Source organism: Triticum urartu, chromosome 3A (genome assembly GCF_056163025.1).
Source record: "Triticum urartu cultivar PI428250 chromosome 3A, HENAU_Tu73, whole genome shotgun sequence".
NCBI lineage: Eukaryota > Viridiplantae > Streptophyta > Magnoliopsida > Poales > Poaceae > Triticum > Triticum urartu.
The window spans coordinates 513,858,436-513,879,733 of NC_141875.1; the positions used below are offsets into that span (position 1 = coordinate 513,858,436).

Sequence of the window (21,298 nt, forward strand, 5' to 3'; positions counted from 1 at the left end):
GGAGCCTACAGAGAAAAGAGTGCCATGGGGCTCAACCCTCGAGATAGGAAGGTCGCGCTGCTCTACGGTTGCCGCCCGATGGCACCTCATCATCGCGTGGCTGAAGGCGCCGGCAACGCTGAAAGCTGCGGAGATGACGTCGCCCTTTGACCAGTCCTCGATTTGGACGAAGCCAATAGATGGGCCGATATGGACGAATCCACCGACCCTGCCTAGGCCCGCAGCCCGACGAGGTCCGATCCCCGCAGCCCACCACCGTTCGCCGAGACCCACCCCGTACGCCCACCGCACAGATCGGGTCGCGGCGGCCTCCACCAAATGTTGCCGCCTGCAGATCAAGGGATGCCGCGAGAGAGATCCCCGCCGCCACCGTCAGCCGTGCGGGCTTCGCCCGGCGGCTTCCTCCAGCGGCAACGCGAGGGAGGAGATGAACTACGACCGGCGCTTTGGTTGCGGGAGGAGGAACCCTCGAGTCACCCTAGGCAGGAGCGACCGAGGGCGTTTTAGGGCTACATGAACCGCATGCGTCACCCCCAAATTCCTAAGGAGTTCAATGCTGCAAAATCCTTTGAATCAAAGTGGGCCCAAAAGAGCAGGGAAGATGAAGAACGCATGCACCATCTTCTAGCAGATCAAAAAGATCGTGTGGAAGGGAAAAGTACGGAGAAGACACAAAAATTGCAGAAAAGCGGAGCAAAAGCGAGTCCATCAAATTATTGGTTTCTTTTACTTCACTGGGGTTTCTGATCCGTACAAATGATAGTGACAGATCCTGAGATGCCTTAGCATGGCATCTAAATATCCTTCGTAAAGATAAAATTTGCAGTCTGAACTTGCCTGGTCACAGATAAGGGATAGAGCACCCGTGCCGACCACGCATTCCAAAACGTGCCCCCACTCTTGGAGATAGCTCCACACATACACAGACGGAGGAACCATTGTCCGGACAATATTATTCATTCCGCCGCATTCACAACAAACTACACAACATACAAGATGACAGACAGAACAGGACAGATCATCGATCCTTGATTTCGTACCGAAGGGGTGATTGGTCAAGTCACAAATGGAATACAGAATAACATGATATTATACAGGCAGGAAAGACAGCATGTTCAATGGTTGCTACGGCCATGGCGTGGCATGGCTTAGCAGCAGCCTGATGATCTTTGGGTGCGGTTGCCACCCACCACATCGACAGTGTCAGGAATGTACCTACATGACAAGTTTAAGGTTGTCAGTTGCATTTTTTTTGGAATAAACATGATAGCGTGCTAACGAAATAAAACACAACTTGAGGCTTTCAGCCACCCTTCATGAAACAAAACAATCCCTCACACCCTAGCTAAAGTACATGTCATGAAAACAACGGACCAAAAGATGGTGAAGCAAAAAAGGCTGACATGGGTAAGCTAGCAATTCAAAAATAACATATGATCGCATCAATGCATATATGTTTAAACAATAGTAAATCCAAATCCTCTACCTATATGTGTATTAAACAGATACTCAAGTACTGAGCAAGCAAGAGAACGCGCTTACAATTCTTCTTCTGGTTCATTCTTCAGAGCATCCTTTACAATGCACTGAAAAGCGTCTTCTACATTTGTCCCTTCTTTCGCAGATGTCTCAAAGTAAGGGATGTTGCCTTTTGAGGCGCACCAAGCCTTTGCCTTCTTCTCAGAGACCTAAGATGGCAGTAGACAAGTCCGTTAGCAGAGCATGGCTTGAAAATAATTTTGAGAAGAAAATTAGTCATGCTAATTACCACGCGGCTATTGCCACCATCAATATCAACTTTGTTTCCCAGCAGAACAAAAGGGAAGTTATCAGGATCAGACGGACTAGCCTGAAAAGTTGGATTTGTAGGTGAGACAGAAATCCAATCATACTGTGTTGCTCATTATAAGCAACAAGAAATCTTCACCTGGATCAGAAATTCTTCGCGCCAGTTGTTCAGATTATCAAATGATTTCATTGAATTGACATCATAAACTAGAACGCAACAGTCTGCTCCACGGTAGAATGCAACACCAAGACTCTGAAACCTTTCCTGTCCAGCAGTATCCCATATCTACAGAGAGAGAATGTGAATTATCATCATTTATAAAGCAGCAGAAGAGCTAAGCATATTCAAACTAAAAATCATATAATTATTAAGAACCATATAAATGTACTTAATTAGAGATTCAACAACTACCACCTTTAAGAAAAGCGGTACATGTATTTGAATGAGAGAAAGAAGGGCTACATGTTGCCAATGATAATTCCATGTCCATCAGATCTTACTGTAGTGAACTTCTAACAGAATGGACACTGGATTATCTTCTTATTCATAAAAATGGAAATTGGCATATAGGTCACATATTTAATTATCCATACTGCACCTTTTTTTGTGATGGAAACTATGGGCATATGGGTCACTGGGTTGCATATTTCTTTTGTGATGGAAACTGGCATATGGGTCACTACGCTGATAGGCACTGAAGAATTTTCTGAATCAAAAAACCGGAAACCGACATTATGGGTTGCATATTTAATTTTCCATTTAGTAGCTCTTCCTTCTGTGATAAAGTAGAGACACCCCAGCTCCCAACAAGGCAACAACTCAAATGCACAGTGTTAAGAGGAAAGGGAAGAGGGTCTATGGTGATACTACATGCTTATATAGTTAAAAATTAACAGATGCAAACTATCTTTACTGGTAATTAAGGTAATGCCAGTTACAGAAAATGATTTATGATTCCGATGGTAAGAAACAAAATTAGAGTACCAACTTGACACTTGGATGGATAACTTGCAGTATTAGGTAATCTTTTACTGTACTGACAACACTGACTCTTTTTTAACCATCATAGGCGATTCTGCATTAGCAAATACGTTTTCTTTTGATATCAATTTACCCCCAGAGCATAACAAAAGGTGAATGAATAAAATGCATCTAGAGATTCAAAAATCAAAGATAAAGATACTCGATGCAATTGCAAGAGTACGTTGTCCAAAAAGAATGACTTGCTCCAAGCATCGTTACAGGACCACATAGGCTGAATTGCTAAAAGAAGGCACAATACCTGCAGAGTGAAGAGCCTATCCTCGTATTGCACCTCCTTTGTGAGGAAATCCGCGCCGATGGTAGCCTTGTACTGGTTACTGAACTTCTTGTTCACATATCTGAATTGCATCAAAGCTCAGGAAAACACAAACAAAACAAAATCCAACACTATACGACCTCGACAAAAAGGGGGGGCAAGCAATCCGAAGCGATCAGTCCACGGCGACTCAAATTGCAGGATACTGGTTCATCAAGGACGTCTTCCCGACCCTGGATCGCGGTGAATCAGCAGAAAAAGTCAGTCAGCAGAGCGAACACTGGAAGAGGCAATACCGCAATAGCCTAAAAGGAGGACGGGAGATCCGAATCCACCAACCCGCTGTCGCCGAGGATGATGACCTTGAGGAGCGTGCGGCGTCGCGAGGCCATCGGGATCTATCTACCAAGCGCTCTTGCTCGCGCTCGTCGCGCGCCGGAGGTAGGGTGGGGCACGAGGTGGGGAGGGGACAGAGGAGAGAGAGACGAAACCTAAGCTTGCGTAATCGCGTTTGCTGCCTTGCCGTCGCAGGCGGGGAACAAGGGTGCGTTTGGCAACAGGCCAGACCACAGGGATGGGACGCGTAGCATCTGCTCCCGTTTGACTGGAAGCTTTCCGGGAGTAGTAGTTTTGGAGTCTGATGATTGGTGCAGATGCAACCACCGCCGGCTGTCAAGGAGATCGAGCAATCTTAGTACTAGTGTAATCATGTTTCTAAATCTAAATTAATCAAACATCAATATTAATAGTAATTTTCAGAAGGAAAAGGAGAAAAAAAATACAATCCAATCCTTGAAGAATCTATCATTCTCTTCATCCCATGCATGTTAATGGTGTGCCGAAGTTGCCATTGGTGGAGTTCCGCGTTGTCGCCACAACAATAGAGTAGTATCCACACGGTGTTGGGCTTCTACATATTCTACGAAAATCTTTATCGGTCAGACCGCATAACAACATACGTTGTTCCCTTTGTCATCGATATGTTACTTGCCCGAGATTCGATCGTCGGTATCCAATACCTAGTTCAATCTCGTTACCGGCAAGTCTCTTTACTCGTTCTGTAATACATCATCTCGCAACTAACTCATTAGTTGCAATGCTTGCAAGGCTTATGTGATGTGCATTACCGAGAGGGCCCAGAGATACCTCTCCGACAATCGGAGTGACAAAATCTAATCTCGAAATACACCAACCCAACATGTACCTTTGGAGACACCTGTAGTACTCCTTTATAATCACCCAGTTACGTTGTGACGTTTGGTAGCACACAAAGTGTTCCTCCGGCAAACGGGAGTTGCATAATCTCATAGTCATAGGAACATGTATAAGTCATGAAGAAAGCAATAGCAAAATACTAAACGATCAGGTGCTAAGCTAATGGAATGGGTCATGTCAATCAGATCATTCACCTAATGATGTGATCCCGTTAATCAAATAACAACTCTTTGTCCATGGTTAGGAAACATAACCATCTTTGATTAACGAGCTAGTCAAGTAGAGGCATACTAGTGACACTCTGTTTGTCTATGTATTCACACATGTATTATGTTTCCGGTTAATACAATTCTAGCATGAATAATAAACATTTATCATGAAATAAGGAAATAAATAATAACTTTATTATTGCCTCTAGGGCATATTTCCTTTAGTCTCCCACTTGCACTAGAGTCAATAATCTAGTTCACATCGCCATGTGATTTAACAGCAATAGTTCACATCACCATGTGATTAACACCCATAGTCCACATCGATATGTGACCAACACCCAAAGGGTTTACTAAGGTGTGATCATGTTTTGCTTTGTGAGATGATTTTAGTCACCGGGTCTGTTATATTCAGATCCATAAGTATTTTGCAAATATTTATGTCAACAATGCTCTGCACGGAGCTACTCTAGCTAATTGCTCCCACTTTCAATATGTATCTAGATTGAGACTTAGATTCATCTAGATTAGTGTCAAAACTTGCATCGACGTAACCCTTTACGACGAACATTTTTGTCACGTCCATAATCGAGAAACATATCCTTATTTCACTAAGGATAATTCTGACCGCTGTCCAGTGATCTACTCCTAGATTACTATTGTACTCCCTTGCCAAATCAGTGCAGGGTATACAATAGATCTGGTACACAGCATGACATACTTTATAGAACCTATGGCCAAGGCATAGGGAATGACTTTCATTCTCTTTCTATCTTCTGCCGTGGTCGGGCTTTTGAGTCTTACTCAACTTCACACCTTGTAATACAGGCAAGAACTCTTTCTTTGACTGCTCCATTTTGAACTACTTCAAAATCTTGTCAAGGTATGTACTCATTGAAAAAACTTATCAAGCGTCTTGATCTATCTCTATAGATCTTGAAGCTTCAATATGTAAGCAGCTTTACCGAAGTCTTTCTTTGAAAAACTCCTTTCAAACACTCCTTTATGCTTTACAGAATAATTCTACATTATTTCCGATCAACAATATGTCAATCACATATACTTATCAGAAATACTGTAGTGCTCGCACTCACTTTCTTGTAAATACAGGCTTCACCGCAAGTCTGTATAAAACTATATGCTTTGATCAACTTATCAAAGCGTATATTCCAACTCCGAGATTCTTGCACCAGTCCATAGATGGATCGCTAGAGCTTGCATACTTTGTTAGCACCTTTAGGATTGACAAAACCTTCTGGTTGTATCATATACAACTCTTCTTTAATAAATCTATTAAGGAATGCAGTTTTGTTTATCCATTTGCCAGATTTCATAAAATGCGGCAATTGCTAACATGATTCGGACAGACTTAAGCATAGATACGAGTGAGAAACTCTCATCGTAGTCAACACCTTGAACTTGTCGAAAACCTTTTGCGACAATTCTAGCTTTGTAGATAGTAACACTACTATCAGCGTCCGTCTTCCTCTTGAAGATCCATTTATTCTCAATTGCTTGTCGATCATCGGGCAAGTCAACCAAAGTCCATACTTTGTTCTCATACATGGATCCCATCTCAGATTTCATGGCCTCAAGCCATTTTGCAGAATCTGGGCTCACCATCGCTTCTTCATAGTTCGTAGGTTCATCATGATCTAGTAGCATGACTTCTAGAACAGGATTACCGTACCACTCTGGCGCGGATCTTACTCTGGTTGATCTACGAGGTTCAGTGGTATCTTGTTCTGAAGTTTCATGATCATCATCATTAGCTTTCTCACTAACTGGTGTAGGTGTCACAGAAACAGTTTTCTGTAATGTACTACTTTCCAATAAGGGAGCAGGTACAGTTACCTCGTCAAGTTCTACTTTCCTCCCACTCACTTCTTTCGAGAGAAACTCCTTCTCCAGAAAGTTTCCGAATTTAGCAACAAAAGTCTTGCCTTCGGATCTGTGATAGAAGGTGTATCCAATAGTTTCCTTTGGATATCCTATGAAGACGCACTTATCCGATTTGAGTTTGATCTTATCAGGATGAAACTTTTTCATATAAGCATTGCAACCCCAAACTTTAAGAAACGACAGCTTAAGTTTCTTGCCAAACCATAGTTCACATGGTGTCGTCTCAACGGATTTAGATGGTGCCCTATTTAACGTGAATGCAGCTGTCTCTAATGCATAACCCCAAAACGATAGTGGTAGATCGGTAAGAGACATCATAGATTGCACTATATCCAATAAAGTACGGTTATGACGTTCGGACACACCATTATGCTGTGGTGTTCCATGTGGCATGAGTTTGTGAAACTATTCCACATTGTTTTAATTGAAGACCAAACTCATAACTCAAATATTTGTCTCCGCGATCAGATCGTAGAAACTTTATTTTTCTTGTCACGATGATTTTCCACTTCACTCTGAAATTCTTTGAACTTTTCAAATGTTTCAGACTTATGTTTCATCAAGTAGATATACCCATATCTGCTCAAATCATCTATGAAGTTCAGAAAATAACGATACTTGCCGGGAGCCTTAACACTCATCGGACCGCATACATCAGTATGTATTATTTCCAATAAGTTAGTTGCTCGCTCCGGAGAACGGAGTCTTAATCATCTTGCCCATGAGGCATGGTTCGCAAGCATCAAGTGATTCCAAAATCCCATCAGCATGGAGTTTCTTCATGCGCTTTACACCAATATGACCTAAACGGCAGTGCTACAAATAAGTTGCACTATCATTATTAACTTCGCATCTTTTGGTTTCAATATTATGAATATGTGTATCACTACGATCGAGATCCAATGAACTTGTTTCATTGGGTGTATGACCATCGAAGGTTTTATTCATGTAAACAGAACAACAATTATTCTCTGACTTTAATGAATAACCGTTTTGCAATAAACATGATCAAATCATATTCATGCTCAACGCAAAAACCAAATAACACTTATTTAGGTTCAACACTAATCCCGAAAGTATAGGGGAGTGTGCGATGATGATCATATCAATCTTGGAACCACTTCCAACACACATCATCACTTCACCCTTAACTAGTCTCTGTTTATTCTGCAACTCCTGTTTCGAGTTACTAATCTTAGCAACTGAACTAGTATCAAATACTGAGGGGTTGCTATAAACACTAGTAAAGTACACATCAATAACATGTATATCAAATATACTTATGTTCACTTTGTCATCCTTCTTATCTGCCAATCACTTGGGGTAGTTCCGCTTCCAGTGACCAGTCCCTTTGCAGTAGAAACACTTAGTCTCAGGCTTAGGACCAGACTTGGGCTTCTTCACTTGAGCAGCAACTTGCTTGCTGTTCTTCTTGAAGTTCCCCTTCTTCCCTCTGCCCTTTTCTTGAAACTAGTGGTCTTGTCTACCATCAAGACTTGATGTTTTTCTCGATTTCTACCTTCGTCAATTTCCGCATTGCGAAGAGCTTGGGAATCGTTTCCGTTATCCCTTGCATATCATAGTTCATCACGAAGTTCTACTAACTTGGTGATGGTGACTAGAGAATTCTGTCAATCACTATCTTATCTGGAAGATTAACTCCCACTTGATTCAAGCGATTGTTGTACTCAGACAATCTGGGCACATGCTCACTAGTTGAGCGATTCTCCTCCATCTTTTAGCTATAGAACTTGTTGGAGACTTCATATCTCTCAACTCGGGTATTTGCTTGAAATATTAACTTCAATTCCTGGAACATCTCATATGGTCCATGACGTTCAAAACGTCTTTGAAGTCCCGATTCTAAGCCGTTAAGCATGGTGCACTAAACTATCAAGTAGTCATCATATTGAGCTAGCCAAACGTTCATAACGTCTGCATCTGCTCCTGCAATAGGTCTGTCACCTAGCGGTGCATCAAGGACATAATTCTTCTGTGCAGCAATGAGGATAAACCTCAGATCACGGATCCAATCCGCATCATTGCTACTAACATCTTTCAACACAATTTTTCTCTAGGAACATATCAAAATAAACATATGAAAGCAACAACGCAAGCTATTGATCTACAACATAATTTGAAAAATACTACCAGGACTAAGTTCATGATAAATTTAAGTTCAATTAATCATATTACTTAAGAACTCCCACTTAGATAGACATCCCTCTAATCTTCTAAGTGATTACGTGATCCATATCAACTAAACCATAACCGATCATCACGTGAGATGGAGTAGTTTTCAATGGTGAACATCACTATGTTGATCATATCTACTATATGATTCACGCTCGACCTTTCGGTCTCCGTGTTCCGAGGCCATATCTGCATATGCTAGGCTCGTCAAGTTTAACCTGAGTATTCTGCGTGTGCAAAACTGGCTTGCACCCGTTGTAGATGGACGTAGAGCTTATCACACCCGATCATCACGTGGTGTCTGGGCACGACGAACTTTGGCAACGGTGCATACTCAGGGAGAACACTTCTTGATAATTTAGTGAGAGATCATCTTATAATGCTACCGTCAATCAAAGCAAGATAAGATGCATAAAAGGATAAACATCACATGCAATCAATATAAGTGATATGATATGGCCATCATCATCTTGTGCTTGTGATCTCCATCTCCGAAGCACCGTTATGATCACCATCGTCACCGGCGCGACACCTTGATCTCCATCGTAGCATCGTTGTCGTCTCGCCAATCTTATGCTTCCACGACTATCACTACCGTTTAGTAAAAAAGTAAAGCATTACATCGCGATTGCATTGCATACAATAAAGCGACAACCATATGGCTCCTGCCAGTTGCCGATAACTCGGTTACAAAACATGATCATCTCATACAATAAAATTCAGCATCATGCCTTGACCATATCACATCACAACATGCCCTGCAAAAACAAGTTAGACGTCCTCTACTTTGTTGTTGCAAGTTTTACGTGGCTGCTACGGGCTTAAGCAAGAATCAATCTCACCTACGCATCAAAACCACAACGATAGTTTGTCAAATAGACTCCGTTTTAACCTTCGCAAGGACCGGGCCTAGCCATACTTGGTTCAACTAAAGTTGGAGAGACAGTCGCCCGCAAGCCACCTATGTGCAAAGCACGTCGGGGGAACCGGTCTCGCGTAAGCGTACGCGTAATGTTGGTCCGGGTCGTCTCGTCCGACAATGCCGCCGAACCAAAGTATGACATGCTGGTAGGCAGTATGACTTATATCGCCCACAACTCACTTGTGTTCTACTCGTGCATATAACATCAACATAAATAACCTAGGCTCGGATGCCACTGTTAGGTTTCATAGTAATTTCAAAAAATTTCCTACGCACACGCAAGATCATGGTGATGCATAGCAACGAGAGGGGAGAGTGTTGTCTACGTACCCACGCAGACCGACTGCGGAAGCGTTGACACAACGTAGAGGAAGTAGTCGTACGTCTTCACGATCCAACCGATCAAGCACCGAAACTACGGCACCTCCGAGTTCGAGCACACGTTCAGCTCGATGACGATCCCCGAACTCCGATCCAGCAAAGTGTCGGGGAAGAGTTCCGTCAGCACGACGGTGTGGTGACGATCTTGATGTACTACAGCAGCAGGGCTTCGCCTAAACTCCGCTACAGTATTATCGAGGAATGTGGTGGCTGGGGGCACCGCACACGGCTAAGGAATAGATCACGTGGATCAACTTGTGTGTTCTAGGGTGCCTCTGCCTCAGTATATAAAGGACTAGAGGGGGGAGGCTGGCCGACCAAGGTGTGGCGCGCCAGGAGAGTCCTACTCCCTCTGGGAGTAGGATTCCCCCCCCCCAATCCTAGTTGGAATAAGATTCGCGGAGGGGGAAAAGAGAGAGAGAGGGGGCCGGCCACCTCTCCTAGTCCATTTAGCTCCCGGGGGTTCCGGTAACCTTCCCGGTACTCCGGTAAAATCCCGATTTCACCCGGAACACTTCCGATATCCAAACATAGGCTTCCAATATATCAATCTTTACGTCTCGACCATTTCGAGACTCCTCGTCATGTCCGTGATCACATCCAGGAATCCGAACAACCTTCGGTACATCAAAATGCATAAACTCATAATATAACTGTCATCGTAACCTTAAGCGTGCGGACCCTACGGGTTCGAGAATAATGTAGACATGACCGAGACTCGTCTCCGGTCAATAACCAATAGCGGGACCTGGATGCCCATATTGGCTCCTACATATTCTACGAAGATCTTTATCGGTCAGACCGCATAACAACATACGTTGTTCCCTTTGTCATCGGTATGTTACTTGCCCGAGATTCGATCGTCGGTATCCAATACCTAGTTCAATCTCGTTACCGGCAAGTCTCTTTACTCGTTCTGTAATACATCATCTCGCAACTAACTCATTAGTTGCAATGCTTGCAAGGCTTATGTGATGTGCATTACCGAGATGACCCAGAGATACCTCTCCGACAATCGAAGTGACAAAACCTAATCTCGAAATACACCAACCCAACATGTACCTTTGGAGACACCTGCAGTACTCCTTTATAATCACCCAGTTACGTTGTGACGTTTGGTAGCACACAAAGTGTTCCTCCGGCAAAGGGGAGTTGCATAATCTCATAGTCATAGGAACATGTATAAGTCATGAAGAAAGCAATAGCAAAATACTAAACGATCGGGTGCTAAGCTAATGGAATGGGTCATGTCAATCAGATCATTCACCTAATGATGTGATCCCGTTAATCAAATAACAACTCTTTGTCCATGGTTAGAAAACATAACCATCTTTGATTAACGAGCTAGTCAAGTAGAGGCATACTAGTGACACTCTGTTTGTCTATGTATTCACACATGTATTATGTTTCCGGTTAATACAATTCTAGCATGAATAATAAACATTTATCATGAAATAAGGAAATAAATAATAACTTTATTATTGCCTCTAGGGCATATTTCCTTCACACGTGCAACTAGAAGTCGCCGATCTCTATTATAAAGTGTCGGTTAAGTTAATTCCCAAGAATCAGCGGATCAGACAAGAAGAGGGCAACGCTGAGATTATCACACCTGGATGTCTTCTCGAGTCAAGAGAACTAGCGGGTGCGCCCACGCATTTGCGCGGCTAGATTTTGATAGTTTTATTCATTGTATTTTCTTTTAGCTTTGTATATGATTCTTTGTATCTCCATCTATTCTTCATTCCTTTTCCATTTATTTTGTCCTTTGATGTCGTTTGACTACATTGCTATAATCAGTCAGAGCAATACTGAAAGACCTATGCTTGTAATGAATTAAAAAAAACCTTGCCTACCTATTTTTTTATTGTATATGGATGATTGGTTTACAACTTTCCATTTATTTATATATGTTTCGAATATTTATTGACTCAAACTTCCATTTGATTTATATTGTACATAATAACATACATAGGACATATTCATAATATTATTTTACTTCGCGTGATTAAAGTTATTACACTTTTTTCATGTATTCCCAGAACCATTATTTTTTCTCACTTATTTTGTCAAATGTATGATTCCATGTGATGGATTTGCTAGTATACATATATATTTGAGCGCAAAAGGAAAGGTTTCTGTACATATTCTTTTGTTTATAAATTTTTGTTTTTAAATGAATTTATAAAATAAGGTAATTTCAGTTGAAATTTAGAAAATTAGATTAATAATATTAGTTGATCAAGCCTACACCGGCCGTTCGGTTTCGTTATAGGCCCATCAGGTTTTGGATAATTACCGTGTCTCTTTTAAGTAAAAAAAACAACCCTCGTACATTGAACTTCCCTTACCTTTAAAAAGAATCCCTCACCTCGTTCGACACCAAATACACATAGTAGGTAAAACTATTTTTCTGTGGACTTGGTCAAACTTGTGTAAGTTTGACTCAGGGCAAACGTAGAACTTCAAAAAAGAAAAAAAATGGAACGGAAGGAGTATATAGATGCATGTACTTGTTTATTAGTAGAACATACTCTTGTGTTGATGTGATGACTATATCAGTTTGTTTGCACTTGAGGTCATGACATTATTGGAAGATTGCTTTGCCGCTACTACTTCATAAATGCTTCATTGGAGAGTTACAGCAAGATGGTTGATTAGATTTAAGTGGTTATGTCACAGTATATGATTGTTTTTTTTGTGGGTGATAGTATGATTGTTTATTTGGATGTTAGTAAAATAAAAACGAATTATATTGCAATGCAACATATGCAGGTACAGGTAGTGTTGATCCTAGCCTTATCTTATGTTTTTGATTATTATTTTTCAAAGGGTTGACCCCTTACTTGATGGGCGCTATTTTTAACAGAATCAAATCATATTTACCTTTGAAACAGAAGACTGGCGAGTGTGCTTGGTCTATGTATTTGTGCGAAACAGTGTTGTACTCGTAAACCATGGGCTGGTATAGACCGAGCATGCAAGCCCATTAGTATTATTTTTCTGAAACTAGATAATTGCCCGTGCGTTGCACCGGGGTCTAAGCATTCTAGAGGTGCATTATCAATCCATGAAAATATATCTTTTACGATTCTCATCCATATTAAGCAACATTATGGACTAACATTGTTTATTGACCTTGCAGCCTGATCAACAATGGCTCCTCTTCATTGCAGTCTAAACGTGTTGCTGCAACTGGGCTTTACTTTTTACCGCATTTCATTTTTCAGAACCTAAAATGGACACAGAACATCAGTCCAAATGTATGGAAGCGGATAGTAGTACCTATTTTTTTGAACACCATTGTCCCTATTTTTAACAGTTTCATCCCCTGCTACTGCAACATTTATAAATTCATTCTTGAAATACTAAACGCTAAGAGAGACCAAGCGAAAATCCCTTCAACACAAGAGCCTGTAACAAATATTAAAAAGTAATTTAGATGGTTACCTCATAGAAGTCACCTTCGATATAACTTCAGGAGATAACTTTGTACAATTTTGGCCTACACAGAAGAGAAAAAGCTCATGTAACCAAGTATCACGAACAAAATGATTCCTATTTCCCTCAGTTCCTAATGTAAACAGATATAAATTCATCGAGATTTAAGAGAATGATAACCCTTGAATGTATGTACATATCGGTTTTTGGCGAGTTTGAAGGCCGACTCACATTTACCTATACATCTGAAAAATAGAAAGTGAGTTTCATTTCCGTTTATACGACAACACTTGCAGAAAAGGAACAACCAGAAGAGAAAACACACAAACAAACTTGAAAAAGCACATGCAGGCAATAAACCCATCGAAGGTAACCATATTAGTGCTAGTGCATAATAATTTGCTCCTGATTCCTGAATGAAGAAATTGCAATAATTCTATTCCCCTGAAGTTAACCACAGTAATTTTCTCACTCAGTTAAGTACTTGATCAAGGACCACATGACATGTGCAGTCACATGCACGAGGCCGATGGACTGGCTAATTGCACTTGCAGTCAAGATGACATGTATGTGTGAGTGCACCGCGCTTGCTGTATACATGAACCCTTCTCATCTTATGATCTCTCCCTATCTAACAGCCATGCACGAAAAGCTAATTTTGCTATGCGGAGGGCGGGAGCAACCAGATTGAGTTTACCTGCGTAGAGAAGGTGGTGGTAGTACGAACCAAAATTTTGAAGACTATAATCAGTAAGGGAAGTTGGAGGAGCGACGCCGTCATGCTGAGGTAGGAGCGCTGGTCAGGGAGTACACCTCGGTTCCAACCCCGTCCACCTCGAGCGGCCTGATCCGGTGTAGCTGCTGGTCTGATGGCATAAGAGGGGCGGAGAACTCTGACATCCACGCCGCCGTTGCCGAGAGCAGCTGCTTCCTCTGCAACACGCGCCTGGCACAGATCCCCTCGAGCCCGCCGCAGGGGAGCGCAGTGGCCGACGCCTTGGCGAAAGTGTTACCAGCCGCCGCTGCCGCTCAGGAGGCATGGAAACCCTTACGGGCATGCGACTGGGGCAGCAGATGATGACTTGAGGAGCGGGCCGGGCTGTGGATTTTCTTTTTTGACAGACCAAATGCGGTTTTTTGATTGAGGAAAAAACAAGGGAAAAGAAAACCAGGTGGAACGATGCGGGGAGTGAGAGTCGGACGAAAAGGGTTAACGTAAGAGGGGAGAGGGAACCTTATGTTTGTTTTAGACAGTAGAGAAAACAAACCCGTACAGGTTATCCACGCGGCCACGCGTAACACTCTCGTATTTTCCTCACTGCCTCAGTAAGTAGATCCCCTTTCTGTTCTCTCTTCTCTTGGCTCATAGACTTGCCCCAAAAAGGATGTTGGCTAGGTCTCCTCGCCGGCGAAGTTCAATCTCGTCGCCGGCGTCCACGGAATGGATCGACGATGAACCTCCGCTCCTCTTCTTGGTTTTAGTTCATCTGATTGTGCATCCTCAGTGAAGGCTTTAAACCCTAGCCGATGTTGTCTGGATGGAGGCAGACTGGAGTTGTAGCGCGGACTGCTCGGCGCAGTGGTTCCGTCAGGCGGAGTAGGATATAGGTATGAATCCCTTCGTATCTTCTCAGCATTTTATCCATTCTCCTCTTTTCCAAGCTTATATGAGCGGCATGGACGGGCTGCTGCTATTTGGTTGACCTTCTCATGGCTTGATAAGCATCATCCCTAATGCAGATTATGTCTTATATTTCATAAACATCACCGTAAAATTGATTTTTTTTTATTTGTTGTTACCATGTCCTAGCAAGAAGTCTTTAACTTGTTAATTATAATTTTGTCCATATGTGTCGGTCTGAAAAGGCTGCATGAGTTTTACTTCGGCAAAGAAAACGTTATATTTGTTTGGCTTACTTTGTGTCTTAACACTTGTATTCTTCCTTACGGTGGCAGGAATAATGGATTTACTTTTGGCATGCCCGACATCGAACTCTTCATCATGAGGCCTTTTTAATTGTTGTTGCTGCCGAACTTTTACCACTGTAAGTGCTATTGCTCTGCTTCCTTTCTAGTGCAAATCATCTCTTGCACTCTTCCTGATATTTTTATCTTTCTTGTACTACTGGAACTTTTCTAAAAAGCAACATGATAGAAGAATTGTTACCAAGAACATAAAACTCAAGAAAGTGTGTGTGTGAATGTATTTCAAATAATTACAATATGACATACTTTGCATAGTACTATAACATTCATTTTTTTCTGGACTAACGACATAGTGCTATAACATTCAATCTTACAATATAGTTACTATCCTTCGTATATATCTTGGCAATACAAATAGGTTGCCTCAATATATATTTGATACGATCCCCTATTTTATAGACAACTTCCTCGTTCTCGTAGGCTTTGCTTCCCGTACTTCATCATCATCTTCAAGCCTTGTATTTTTTACTTTTGCTATAAAAGATTTCCTGTTTCCACGGACATTTTTCCCTTTCTTTCTGACAAACTTGTCCTGGTGCATTCATCCTCTGAGTCATCTGATACACAACAGATCTCAGTCTCCTTTTCTTGTCACTGTGGAGCTCATGTGACGATGATGGTATTTTTCGCTGACGTCCATCATTCTTTATTGAAGTTCCATATATCGACTGGTTCCTCTTTAACAGGCACCAGTTCACGTGAAAATTTGGTAGCTGAAACTTTATTGTTCTGTGACTATAAAATAAATATAAACTAGTAAGATGCCCGTGCGTTGCACGGCTAACCAAAATGCATTGATCTAGAGTAGTTTATTTCACAACTTATGTGGTGGTCATCTCATGTGTAACAAATATCAATATGTTTCTTTGGATATATTCATTCTGCTTTTGAGCTCACAAGCATCCGGGTGAAGAGTAAATGCAGACAGAATAGCAAACATAACAAACCTATTCTTGCAAACAAACACGTTCCAGTGTTCAAGCTGCATGCAAAACTTCATGAAGAAAAAACACTTGTGGTGCTTTGCCAAAAAAAAAGCTTTTAAAATAGTTTTTTAACGATTTGTTTATTTTTCTAGTCCAACATTAATGTTATTTTTTCATGAAATGTTGCACAAATAGTTCTACATGTTTGTTTCCAAAAGATTTCTTTAAATTTTATTGATATTATTTGAGTTCAAGAGCCAAGTTCATGTCCCATCTTCCTTCTGGCATTTCTTATGCAACAATCAAGTAAAAAAATAGGACGAACCTATAATTAGATCCTTGCCGTGCCGAGCTGAGTCGGGCCGAGCAACTACAGAATAGGCATTTCTTCCATATGTTACCATTACATATCTGCAACTGCAGAAGAAGATTTTCTTCTTCATCAATACCCATACATTGGTCCTTGTCAGATCAGAAGGCGAAGGGCAGTGCATCTCACCTCCCCACACTCTGTTCCATCTATGAGAGTGTGATCAACATGGATTGCGTTGCCGGGAAGGGGGAAATAATAGTAGGTGGTGGCTGCGCCGCCGAGGATGAGCAGGGCGTAGCCACCAACGTACTTGTGGGGGTTGGTGTTGGAGGAGACAGGGGAGGACACAGACGTTGTGGTCGCAGTTGGGGCTGCTGAAGCAAGAATACAGGGGAGGCAGTGAAACGTTGGGGCTCGAACGACTCCGGTGGTGAAATGTTGGGGCTGTGGCTCGTTTCCAGCCCAGTATTTTTGCAGCGAAATGTATAGGCTATAAGAGCAGCCCAAGCCCAATACGAAGCTATCCTTATTTGGTGACCTAGACGAGCAGCATGTACCCACTGACCCACGCGATGCATCCATCCCCCCCGCCGCCGCACACAGTTGTTGCTCACACCTCCCTCCCTCTTACATTCTCTTCTTCTTCCCAACGCATCCATAATCCGTCCCCGCCGCACGCACACAGGCATGCTTTCATCGCCGAGCGCACACACGCACGCAGATGCTCACGCGTTGCCCACCCATGTTCTTCTCTGCTTGTGTTGCGTCCTCACCAACGTCGGCAGGTGCGTGCCCTCCGCCTAAACGCCGCACCGCCACTTGCTCTGGCACGCCCTGGTGGCCGGCGGTGACCACCATCACTCACAGCACATCCACAGCATGCACCTCCCTTGTCCATCCACTCACGAGCCGCTCAGGCTAAACAGAGCCAGTGCAGAACGAGCCGAGCCACCCATATGCAGCTCGTTGGCATCACCCAGCCGAGCCGAGCTGGCTGCTTCCGAGCGAGCTAACATGGCTGTCTGAATTCGGCTTGGCTCGTGTCCAGTCCTAATCGGCAGCATACTTACCCAGGTCGAAGTCAGGGAGACAGGGAAGGGGGTGGTGGAGACGGCGAGGAGGGGTTTGTGGTAGTGGTCGGCAATGGAGCCTGGGGGCGAACGAACGACGGCACCGACCTGTCCAGATCCTTCTTTCTTTCCTGAGATGGCGCTAGATGAGGTGGGGTAGAGATGGGCTAAACACTAAACTGGAGTGGCAGGGGGTTATTTGTAAAATTGCCATAGTTTGTCTCAGACGCGTTGGATGCAAATCGGATGGCTGTAAATGAAAGATGGCAGGCACACCATCATCACCAACTCAGATTTTTATAGGAGTAGAGATTTTCAAAATTAGACAAATTTAAAAAAATATAGAAGTGTGTATTGTGAAAAAACAAAACACTTTTTTTATCAAGCATGTTCTGCTTCTTCCTTTCATGCTTTAACACGGTGTCCACCTCATCATCCATCAATTCCTGTGTAAGATGTATTGTTAGAGAATTATAAACATGATAATTTTTTTAAAGAAAACACCTTTACCTCCTCGGCTTTATCATTCAAGTAGAGCTTGTCGAGCCTATCATCAGGCGCAAATGTTCTTTTAACTACGTAATTTTGTGTGCCAAAGCTGAGGTTACTATTATTGAGCTTGAATCAAAAAATAATTATTTTTGCACAGGCTTCATCTGTGTGAGCGATCCAGTGACAGCTGTACATTTGGAGATTAATTACATGTCTGTTAGAAATATTTAATAGTTGAAAGTCATAGTAACATTTATAACATACCTGAGCATTGTATATCCTTTTCTGCCCGTTCTTGTAGTGTCTCCTTGGTTGCAAAGTTGAAGTAAAAATCTGGGAAAACCTATGCAGATCCTTTAACCTCCTTTACCTTTGTGTTGTACGCAAAAACATTTTATTTTCATTGCTCGCTGGGTGATACTTTGTGGGTTCCACAACCTTGAAATTGTTGAATGCGTAAATAGAATGCTGTTTAATTTTTTATCTAAAAGTGTCTATTAGGTTCTTTCAGATAATAGCATGAATTGTTTGGACCTGTGAAAACAATAGGATATACTTAACAATTGTTGTTGAAACACATAGAACAATGTGTGGTTACTTATATATAATGAACAGACCTCTTCATATATCAAAATCATATCTACGCTGATTAGTTCATCGGTTGTGGGATTGATCGATTCCCACATTCTCATTACTTTCACTTGTATGTTCCAGTTTTGCCCCCTTGTTAAGTCACTCAACTTCTTGTACGCCATAATGCTTCAGCTTCAAAAGGAACTAAAAAAATAGTTGTCAAATGACAAAGTAACTACAAAAAGTTTATCTGGAATAAATGACTATATACTAAATAATAATTACCGAACTCTCTGATTCAGGTGTGAAGTTGGTCGGCAAGACTGCGTTGGATATCGAGTTGTACATCATGTGAATTGGTTTGGTGTGTCTTCGTCAGGAGTTGAGTTGCACGCCGCGTCGTCATTCCAGTTTACTTTGGCTCCTACAGAATTCAATAATCTCCTTGGCGTGATGTGCGTTGGGTCGCGTGATATGCTTTGGCCGGCTTGGGAGGGCTTGTATATATTGGTTGGTCTGGCTAACGTGTTGTAGCAGACACCGTAGGCTGTTGCATCCAACACCGTGTTGAGTTTCCTTGTCCTATTTGCATGTATCTATATGTGTCCTTGTCTATTCTGGTTCGGCCTTCATGTCGTGACGTTTTGTCTCTTTGTTTATTAGGACATGTTGGACCGTGTATGGTTTATGGTTTATTATTTTTATTATATGGACATATAGATCCTTTCCTTCTAACAGATGCAAGACGTGAGGACGTGTTAGATCGGTCTATGGGTGTTTAATGAAACTTTTTTTTGCATCGTTCATTATACGTGTGTCCTATTAGACGTGTCTATGCGGACCTATATTGTTGTATGTAACTCTTAAAATCTTTTAATCTCGATCGTTGTAATTTAGATCAATGGGTAATTTTTTTTAGCCTATGTGGATTAATGTGATGGCTTGTTTGTCTTCTGTCTTAATTATATAATAGAAGATACTGAAATCAGCAATGATGATGGAGAAGCATCACAGGGCCGATCAAGACACAACCAACTCCCGTTGCGTCAACCATAGACGGAAAGGTAACCATGTCCACTCAATCTCATCGCTAGATTCAACGGTGCAAGCGTCGCCTAAGCTGGAGAAGAAGCTGAAGGAGACCTTATTGTGCATCACCGCCACCATTTCTAGAAAGGCCGAAGCGACGAACAATTAAGACCTACCTGTTTAGCTGATCTTGCCACGAGATCTAGCGTCTCAGCCCGATGGAACCGTAGAAGAATCTGGAGGGTCCATTATTAAGCCCCGCCGGCATGGCCATCGGAAGGGACTCACATCTAGCACTTCTTTGGCCCCTGGTGGCCTCCTGATGATTTCCACTGGCAATGTATTTTCTTTCATTTTTCTGGTCCCCAGAACATAATCATTTCTATCATACAAAAATAGCAAGAAACTACATCTCGCACCTGACATTGGATTAATAGGTTAGTCTAATAAAAATCAAAGAAAGTTTCCCAAAATTATGTATAAACGATATAAATTTAGCATGAAGAAGGGCGCAGTGCCTCCTCCGCCTCCCACGGCACCGACGACCATGCCGAAATCTCCAGCAGCTGCGCCAGCTCTCCCTCCTCTTCCAGCGCCCATGTAGGAGCCCAATTTCGACGAGTTCCCTAGTAAGGACGATGTGCTCAACGAACTCCAAATTTGGTTTTTTTATTCTTTCCGATTTACTTTTATTTTGCAATTATTCAATTGAATGACGAATGATGTGATATTCATTACTACGATCTTTGTTGCTATGGTAGTGAGCAAATGGAGTCGGATGGGATGATCGAGTTCATGTCACAATTGGTAGAAAGACACACCCTAGGCCTCAACGAAATTGCCATGTGACGGATAGTCAAGAAATGAGAAGGAGTGCCGATGCCGCGGAGGTCAACACACGGACAACGAAGAAGAGATGGATAGTCAAGAAATGAGAAGGAGTCTCATGGTTGAAATATGTTTGTGTTTTATTTGTTTGTTGGATTTGAAAGGATCGAGATGGACCTAGAGGAGGGTGAATAGGTACAATTATAAAATTTAATTGTTACTTAGCAATTTTATGGAAAATGAAAGTTAGCCTAACAATTGCAACGACGCTTCTAGTACTAAGCAAGGTGAAAAAATACAACAAGTATTAAGATAGGCAAGTACAAAATAACGTAAGTAAAGACTAAGAGCGAAATAACGACAAGTAGGGAGCTGGGGTTAGGGATAATCGCAACTCTAGGAGACGAGGATGTATGTCACCGTTAGAGGGGTGGATGTTATCACGAAGGGACACCAATGCCATGAAGCCTCACCATATTCTCCCTTTGAGACAACACCACGAAAGTGTTTCTCAACCACTAGTGGTACACCTTGAGGTGATCTCCAAACTTTTTGGGGGCAATCACAATGTTTGAATTATCACCAAAGAACTCCTACCGCCTAAGAGTCTTCAACCTCCAAGAGTAACAAGATCAAGGGGATACGCTCAAGACTTGCTCAAATCACAATTTCCTTTGGTCACAAGAGGGAGAGGAAGATGATTTATCTTTTGATTGGAACAACACTCAA

General features: G+C 42.1%; 1 protein-coding gene and 2 long non-coding RNA genes across 3 annotated transcripts; 1 reads left to right on the top strand and 2 right to left on the bottom strand.

Annotated features, from left to right (window-relative positions):
- Nucleotides 1–925: 925 nt before the first annotated feature.
- LOC125530194 (ras-related protein Rab7) lies at nt 926–3,698 on the bottom strand. Its single transcript, XM_048694598.2, has 7 exons — nt 3,429–3,698; nt 3,296–3,322; nt 3,072–3,171; nt 1,928–2,074; nt 1,769–1,849; nt 1,543–1,688; nt 926–1,215 (listed from the first exon to the last, which is right to left on the bottom strand). Exons 1-7 carry the CDS (start codon nt 3,479–3,481, stop codon nt 1,149–1,151), a joined length of 621 nt encoding a protein of 206 aa, XP_048550555.1. The 5' UTR covers nt 3,482–3,698; the 3' UTR covers nt 926–1,148.
- Nucleotides 3,699–11,139: 7,441 nt separating this feature from the next.
- On the bottom strand, nt 11,140–14,506 carry LOC125555988 (uncharacterized). The gene is made up of 3 exons (XR_015619223.1): nt 14,080–14,506; nt 13,362–13,597; nt 11,140–13,144 (listed from the first exon to the last, which is right to left on the bottom strand). It is a non-coding gene; the product is annotated as an uncharacterized LOC125555988 (long non-coding RNA).
- Nucleotides 14,507–14,692: 186 nt separating this feature from the next.
- On the top strand, nt 14,693–19,427 carry LOC147980324 (uncharacterized). Its single transcript, XR_015619222.1, has 3 exons — nt 14,693–14,960; nt 15,309–15,397; nt 19,015–19,427. It is a non-coding gene; the product is annotated as an uncharacterized LOC147980324 (long non-coding RNA).
- The last annotated feature ends 1,871 nt before the right edge of the window (nt 19,428–21,298 follow it).

What these genes read in the sequence shown, in the direction of transcription:
- LOC125530194 (XM_048694598.2), bottom strand. Translation starts at nt 3,481, where the DNA reads ATGGCCTCGCGACGCCGCACGCTCCTCAAGGTCATCATCCTCGGCGAC. An exon ending in AAGACGTCCTTGATGAACCA is followed by an intron (nt 3,172 to 3,295) that starts GTATCCTGCAAT and finishes GATGCAATTCAG; the next exon opens with ATATGTGAACAAGAAGTTCA. An exon ending in AATGAACCAGAAGAAGAATT is followed by an intron (nt 1,216 to 1,542) that starts GTAAGCGCGTTC and finishes CTTGTCATGTAG; the next exon opens with GTACATTCCTGACACTGTCG.